The 7,904-nt window shown below is 48.5% G+C and overlaps 1 protein-coding gene across 4 annotated transcripts; it reads right to left on the reverse strand.

Moving 5' to 3' along the window:
* Positions 1-2,595: 2,595 nt before the first annotated feature.
* LOC120656257 (serine/threonine-protein kinase Nek6-like) lies at positions 2,596-6,453 on the reverse strand. 4 transcript variants are annotated; one of them, XM_039934293.1, is made up of 13 exons: positions 6,124-6,453; positions 5,883-5,949; positions 5,488-5,553; positions 5,315-5,361; positions 5,156-5,201; positions 4,929-5,009; positions 4,766-4,808; positions 4,634-4,680; positions 4,204-4,285; positions 4,047-4,096; positions 3,879-3,952; positions 3,751-3,802; positions 2,596-3,674 (listed from the first exon to the last, which is right to left on the reverse strand). In XM_039934293.1, exons 1-13 carry the CDS (start codon positions 6,207-6,209, stop codon positions 2,817-2,819), a joined length of 1,599 nt encoding a protein of 532 aa, XP_039790227.1. In that variant the 5' UTR covers positions 6,210-6,453; the 3' UTR covers positions 2,596-2,816. The 4 variants fall into 4 exon arrangements, with proteins under 4 accessions (XP_039790227.1, XP_039790229.1, XP_039790228.1 ...); XM_039934295.1 differs by having other exon boundaries at positions 5,315-5,393; positions 6,124-6,452; XM_039934294.1 differs by lacking the exon at positions 5,883-5,949 and having other exon boundaries at positions 6,124-6,446.
* Between the last annotated feature and the right edge of the window lie 1,451 nt (positions 6,454-7,904).

A 7,904-nucleotide genomic window follows, 5' to 3' on the forward strand; every position in this document is an offset into this window, starting at 1 on the left:
ACCGCAATAATCCATGCATCTCCCTTTAAAATTTACCTTGCTCTCAGTCACACACTAGGGTCTCTAGCAATAAATCAAACTAGATAGGTATAAGTACAGAGCAGACCGAAACGAATTAGAAGAAAACTGCAATATTTTTTTGAAAGATCCTTCTTATAGGTAAATCGGGCCTGAAAACCGAACAACTACAGTTACAACACCTATAACTGAACAACAGCCGGTTGAATTGGGACATCAACTAGAACTCTCTCAACTTTGGCCAGTTGGATTGGAACATCAATCAGAACTATCTCAACTTTGATTGGTCGGATTGGGACATCGACATGAGCCACAACGAAAACTCCGCCTAGTCAGATTGGGACATCGACCTGATCCTCCACGTACGAACTATGTCCGGTAGGATTGGAACATCGACACGAGCCACCACAAAACACCACGGAAAACTGCAATTTCGACGCAAGGTTTGGCATGCATACTCTTGCATCAAAACAATATTTTACCATATATACTAATTAAAATATCAAGATGCTTTTGCTTGCTTGTGTGCTCACAATTTTATATGGTCACATACAATTCCCCATGCTAGCTAAATAAAAAAACAAATTACAATTTCGGCGGGGCCTACCCACTAATTAGTTTTTATTTGCTTTTGTGTGCTCACTCCATGATGATGATCAATCAAGGCCTTATCCTCATCCATGCACGAGACTGAATTATTCTCTTATTATCCAGGAGGAGGAGGAGGAGGAGGAGGAGATGACTGATGAGATTGATCGAGATGCAGCATGGGAGAATGCAAAGCCCAATCCGGCTTTATATGTTGCTTCGTGGCTAATCAAGCTACGCACACCACCACCTTATGGATCATGGATCCCTTACTTTCCTCCCTCCAGATAACTAATAAGAGCATGCATACGCAAGGCAGTGAGGCACCAAGCGCACCGGTTCATGTACACGTATCGAGTCGGCGTCGCCCGTGCTCCCCCCGGCCCGGCCCGGCCCAGCCCGGCCCGCGACGCGGCGTCGCCACGCACGTCGTCCGCTCGTCCCCGCCGCTACTATATCCGGCGACATAGATGCTGTCCTGGATTTGCTGCTGCCACCGCCAACATGCACGCCGGCCCCCCATTGATACTGTTGCTAATTGTTTACACACAGTTGGAGCAGGGGCTCTCTTTGTAAAGTTTTCTCCCAGTTTTGTAGCCTCTAGACTTTACTCTCTCCTTATTAATACAACAGACAGCTCTCCTGCCGATTCCGTTCTAAAAAAAATTCTATAGAACGGTGGATCCGCTAGCAATGTGTAGAGAACTAGAGATGGTATCGCGTAGGGTCATATTTTTTGGCTGACGGACCGAGTGCTTGCTTGTGTGGCTGGTAGTAGAGGAGGCTTTGGTTGAGTACCTCTCTAGTCTCTGCTTTTTGGGTTGAAACCTACTGTCTTCTCTGTCGTGCTTGTCGCTTTAAGCCTTTAAGAGAAGCAATGTCGATATCTGAATCTTACTTTGAGTTGATATTTCAACGCTGTAGGGTAGCCGACCAGGTCTCTCTCTTCTCTTCTAGTTGCCTCCGCTGATGATTCGGTCTACGCCTGAGGGAAAAAAAAAAGAAAATCATATGAGGATTTAGCCTAGATGCCAATGGTCGTGTAAATTGTGACATCAGCAGAATGAGTGACTGGCACCGGACTTCACGGGCTTCCATCAGAGCAAACATCACCAAAGGCCCAAACTGGAGCAACAGTACCGCCAGCCTGCCCAACCTAGGCGCCTTCGCCGGCTGGGTGGAGCGGCTCGTCTGCCGCCGCCGTCCAGACTGCGCCGTGAGCATCGTCTCCTCTCCTCTCCTCCTCCGGAGTGGAGCTGATAGATACCACCCTCGCGTTTGCTCAACATTTCAACAACTAGCGTCCCATCGGCCGATTTCACTCCCGAATGTCCTCTCCAGAGTGAGAGTTCAGCAATCCATTCCTGACCGTCGTACAGCAGCGGGGCTGGAAGCTACCTCGTGCGCTGGAGCCGTGCTGGGACGAAGAATCCTTAGAGGAAAGGAAAGGATAGCTTGGCCTAGCTTGGAAGCATGGCGCAGTGCAACGATTCAACGGAAGAGGTGAGCGAGGCGTTTCCCCGGATCCCCCTCCTGCAAAGGTAAACAAGTACAGAGCCTGCTGGCTGTTGCTTCCAAGGACGGCAAGGGCTCCTTTCACGGGGCTGCTGAAGAAAAGGCTGGCAAGCCCGTCCACGAAAGGGAGTTGATCCATGGACAAGAAGCATGACACAGGCAAGATCGCACTCTATCTGCAGAGGACCGTTGCTAGCCACTGGTCTGCCGACAGCCAGGAACTCCGCGGGTATGGGTTTACTACGTGACATCACGAGGAAGTGTACCCGGCCGTTTGGTTGCCGTTCAGCGTTGCAAGATGAGAATGAAACGATAAGAATTCAGAACCGCCTCTGTTCCTTGCTGCAGCCAAATTCAGAACTGATTCTGTGTTTCCATTCAGACATTTAGTAATTCCTGTTAGCAGGCTATATGAAAACTACATTTGAGTAATGATTTGGAATTCGTATGAGTAATGAAAGTTTATACTTAAGGTTTGTTGAAGCAGACAAGCAGCACATGCTATTTTGTATAATAAATAGCCGATAAATAGTATGCACGCGCATAAAATGCCCAGTGCCATGCAAACCATATACATCAAGATTTTACATAAAAACTCAAGCCTCATTAATCACAAATCATGGATTCTTGAGAAGCTATGTACACTCTCGAAATAGCACGCGGTTTTGAAAATGAAACCCTCAAATTTATCTCTGTTACAGAAGTTTTGTTGGGGACTCTCCAAACTTCGGTGGCGACATGAGACTCTTCGTGAGCCATATTGCTGTCTCTCGAGATGACACGGCTCCTTCCCCGAATGGTCGGAGAACACCTGCAAGCTCCTCAAGCCTCTCCTGCTCCAGGAGCTTTGCACAAAGCTCTAGGAGTGATTCCAGAGCATCGGCTCTCTGCTGAACTATGTTCAGATGATCCCACTCAGCAGGCGTGCTTTCTGTATGCGCGAGTTTTAGCGTGCTGATTGGTGATGATTCCTCTGTCATAGTTGTGTCACCTGAGCCTGGCTTTGGTACTTGATAAGAGCGTGGCTTCACATCCTTCCTTTCTTCTTGCACAACTCCAATTGTCAATTCCTCATTTGGTATTGGCGCCTCATCAGGTTTTTGATTTGAAGCAGTGACGGGGGCCTCATCTTTTATGTTGCTGGTTCTTATAGCTTTAAGATGCATGGGCGAATCAATCTGTCGATCAGTTGTTGCCATCAAGTTCTCTTCTGCACGCTGAAGTGATAAAACATCGCTGCTCTCCGGTTCTTTGTTTCTGGCACCTAGATCCCCCGGCATTTGCAAAATCAAGGCTTCTTGGGTACCAATGGTTGATGCATCAGAAAAGTTTGTGGAGCTGTCTCTTCCTTCCACAGTGTGCTCTGTTGCAATTTGTAATGTTCCATAGGATCCATTGGCTTTGACAGTTCGCTTTCTGCCATTGCTTGGCTTCCTTGACTGCTTGTCTCTCAGGTTACTTTTGGTGGGCTTCACTGGAAGATAGATCGGTGAACAGCTGCATGATTCGGCAAGATATGGTTGCAGGTGTGGATGCCTCAATAGTTCTCCAGCCTGTAAGATTATCAGGGAATGTTAGTCTTGTGTCGGTGCATTTGATTGAAACAGTTAACTGACTTTTTAGACTTACAGTAGGCCTATGTTCTGGATTTTTCCTTAGCATGCTCTTCACTATCTGCTTCCTGAGAAAGAAAAGCTCAAGTTCAGTAGATTTTTTTTTATAATCTATAATCGGGCACTCATAGACTAGGTACTTACAGTGCTGATGAGTATATTGGGGGCATTGGAGATATTGAAGATCTGTTTATTTTGTTAACCAATGCTGCCATGTCCTTCACAAAATACAAAGGGAAATGGTTCATAAGTTTCCCAGACTGTACAAATATTGGAGTAGTTATCCTTTAGCAGTATTGTATCATCACTTACTGTAGCTTTGAATGCAGGGTGGTGTGCCAAAATCTCAAACATACAGCAACCTAATTGTAAAAGATAAGCAAGGTTTCCACAGCTGTTTATTTCTGACATGCATACATCATAATACAAGACCAGAAGCTAACTTTTAAGAGAAGTATGGGGAGCTCACCAAGTGACCATATGTCAGATTTGTATCCATAAGGTATGTCTGCTAGTATTTCTGGACACATGTAGTTTGGGGTTCCTACGACCTGAAAAATTGAATACATTGAAAATTTAATCTGTGAAGCCAAGAGCTCTTTTCATCAAAATATTACTCAGCATGTTCTTGGTCCTTGGGATATTTTAGTGGGAATATGCTGAAACAATCCCACCCATTTGCCAGATCTGTTTTAAATAATTTGATTGGAATATCAAATACCATACATGACATACTAGTGACAAAAATCATGGAGTGATATATGCTGTCCTTCAGCGTGCGAACTGTATATGACTAGTGGAAGAATTGTGTATAATGTCCTAATTCCTACCCTTAAATGTGTTTTGCCATTACATTTACTGATTCACATAAAAAATGCTTGAAAGAGGGTGAGTAGTACCGATGAGGCAAGGTCCTCCATGAGCAGTTTGGCCAACCCAAAGTCAGCTGTCAAAGAGAGGGAAAATTATACTGTCATCTGATAAAGACAGGCTCAGTAATTCAGAAGTTATACGTACTACCCCCATCTTACCGAGTCTGATGTTGTTATCCCTTGTCAACAAAATGTTGGAACACTGCAGGGCAGCAGGACATGAGGAGGTGAGATGTTAGGCGATATGATGATTCTCCATACCTAACAAATTGAGATCTAAAAACTTGCAAGCGATGGTAAATTTATTTGTTTTTTTTACTACCTTGAGATCGCGGTGGAGCACCCGGTTACAGTGCAGGTAGTCAAGGGCGAGGAGCAATTGTGTGAACCACCGGCAGACCCTCTAGCATCACAAGAGAAGGCAGGGGTAATAAGTTTAGGACCCTGAGTCCGTGAAGGCGTGAACCAATCTCCATTGCTTTTGGGTGAAGCTGTAAATTCCACCAATAGTTTATCTAGTTATGTAATTACAGTAACAGCTTTTATTACCTCTTCAGAGAAGAGGACGCCTCTTGCCTTCTTGATCCTCTCTGCCCTGCAATCCCAATGTCGGTACTAAGTTAGGACAAGAAGGATGGTAATTCCTATCAGCAACGGAGGAGTTACCAAAAGAAGAAGAAAAAAAAGAATGCTAGGGGGGTCGCTTACATGTCCCCTCCTTCGCAGTAGCTTGTGACGATGCAGACGGAGGTCCCCTGCAACCACCGAACAAACCCAGTTGAGTTCGCTATCGTGGCGACACAGGCGCGGTGGAGCATGGAGACGAGTTTCAGGATTGGGCGAAACCGCGGAAGGAATTGAATTCAGCACGGAAGGTGTACCTCGTCCACCCATCCGTCCTTGTACTCGACGATGTACGGGTTGCTGAGGCTTGCCATCAGGGACATCTGCGGCAGGAAGCGAGAGCAGAGCAGGTACCCGCGTCACATGCTTCATCGAACCAAGAACGAACTTAATCGGGCGCGAATTCGAGAAAAAACAGCGACTTTTTTTTGTTCCGATCCTTATCATGGATCAATAATTGTTCTTTTTTTTCTACATGTTACTGCAGGACAGCCGGAGCCAGGAGCAGCCGCTGGCTGCTTGCCTTGGTGCATATGCAGGCGAGGGCATGGCCGGCGCCGCCTCCGGTGCAGACTCTGCGTGCAGATTCTGCTTGGCGGTCGAGCGGAATGGGGACCTATTCAACTCAACCGGAGAAGGGTTTCCATCTTACCTCCTGATAGGCGGTCCGCTGGAACTTGTCGTTCTGCTTGGAGAGGCGAATCTTCTTCATCACGTACCTGCGGCAACCGGCGGCGGCGGCAACAACACAGAGAGAGAGAGAGAGAGAGAGAGAGAGAGAGAGAGAGAGAGAGAGAGAGAGAGAGAGAGAGAGAGGAACCAGGAATCGGTTGGACAAGTGCAGAGCCGGGAGCCGGGAAATCAATCAGAGCAGAAAGAGAAACGGAAATCACCTCTTGCGCTCGGCCCTGTGGAGGACGAGGTAGGCGGAGCCGTAGGCGCCCCGGCCGATCTGCTCCACCACCTCGTACTGCTCCATCCCCTCCCTCCTTCCTTGCCGGTCTATGGCCGGCGCCGGATCCGCGTCCCTCTCAGCTCCCACCTCCGGGGCGGCGGCGCTGCTGTGCCTGGTTGCTGCCGTTGCGACTTGCGAGCTAGTAGAGCTGACGGCCGCGGCGGCTGCGCGAGTGAATGGTGCGCGTGATTATTTGTGCCGCGGCGCACGCGTGTGGAAGGGGGCAGCCGCGGCGCCGGGCAATGATGGCGGGCGGGGGCGTTGCGCTCGCGCCCTGCCGCTCTCGCCGTATTACTCCTGCGTGTCGGGTAGCCTGTCCGCCCCGGTAGCCGGCGACGGAGACCGACCGACGGAACGGGTCTTTAGGCCAGGTCCCACCCCGTAAACGTAAAAAAATTTTAAATACAAAATTTTGCGAAGAAATTTTGCTAATTTGAAATACTAAATAAAGTCTATTTACAAAATTTTTTGCATGGCTGGGCTGTAAATCGCGAGACGAATCTAACGAGTCTACTTAATTCATGACTGCAATAGTGGTGCTACAGTAACCATCCTCTAATTATTAATTAATCATGGATTAATTAGCATCGTTAGATTCGTCTCGCGATTTACAACTCATCTGTGCAAAAAAATTTGTAAATAAACTTCATTTAATACTTTAAATTGGCAAGATTCTCACACAAAATTTTTTTTACGTTTACATGTAAAACGAACTAAACAAGGCCTTAATTGCATCGGCGGGCGCGCTTAAACGTGGTGATGACGGGTGGTGGTTACGGCAGGCGTGCTGGTCATGTGGAACTGACCAAACCGCTATTGGTTCATTGATTGGTTGATTAATCCATCCACGGACGCGTACGTCCCGTCTCGTCTCTCTCGCCCGGGCGTGGTGGTGACGTGGCGCAGCGTGCTGCAGGAGAGTAGTGGAGGGAACGTTGCTCGCGCCAGCGGGCCCCGCAGCACAGGTGGCGACTGGTGGATGGGCCGGGCACTCCTCGAGTGCTAGTGCGGCGGTGGGGGCCGGGCTGTTGCCCCATTCCTTTTCCTCGTGAGAAAGGGGGAGGCGTGAATCGTGCCTTGGATGGTGCCCACATGGAAGCAAGCAACCTTTGCCTAATCTAGTCTCGGTCCTCACTGGAGTTTCAGCCCCTGCTTTTCCTCTGGGCCGGGGCCGCTTTGCACCGACCGCGACCGGGCAGCCGCAGAGTGTGCAACTGGATTCCATGCCCAGAATGGCTGCCAATTGCCAAGTTCCATTCTTTCACATGCATGCCTTTTCTTCCTGTTGGCAGCGCACTAGCAGTGCCCAGCAGGCAGCAACCGTGGCAGCAGTAGAAAATCATTTTCGGCTGACTGGGCATCGTGCTTTTTTTGTTCAAGAGGAAAAGAGAAAATCCAAGCATTGTATTGAGGCCACGCTGCGGCTGCTCTAGGTCCCTCACGTTCCGAAGTACTCCATGCTCCCTACTACTAGTCTACTACTACAAACTCTCTCTCGTCGAAACTGCCCACTGGCCGGCAACAACTGTCGTAAAGACTAGAAGTATAGCATAGCATCCCCGTGCTGCCACATGCATGTGCTCCGCCTCAGTAAAATCCGGGATCATCCCCGTGCAATCAATTCGCCCTGATCGACTGACAAGTGAGCACAGCGCTTAACTTCCGGTCGTTCACGCGGCGGCATAGTAGGAGCACACAACACAACACTACACTTGTAGT

Source organism: Panicum virgatum, chromosome 1N (assembly GCF_016808335.1).
Source record: "Panicum virgatum strain AP13 chromosome 1N, P.virgatum_v5, whole genome shotgun sequence".
Taxonomy (NCBI): domain Eukaryota; kingdom Viridiplantae; phylum Streptophyta; class Magnoliopsida; order Poales; family Poaceae; genus Panicum; species Panicum virgatum.

Coding starts and splice junctions, on each gene's coding strand:
- LOC120656257 (XM_039934293.1), bottom strand. CDS start 6,209: ATGGAGCAGTACGAGGTGGTGGAGCAGATCGGCCGGGGCGCCTACGGC. Junction 5,010..5,155: donor GCGTCCTCTTCTCTGAAGAG/GTAATAAAAGCT, acceptor TTGTGATGCTAG/AGGGTCTGCCGGTGGTTCAC. Junction 3,953..4,046: donor ACCCTGCATTCAAAGCTACA/GTAAGTGATGAT, acceptor TATTTTGTGAAG/GACATGGCAGCATTGGTTAA.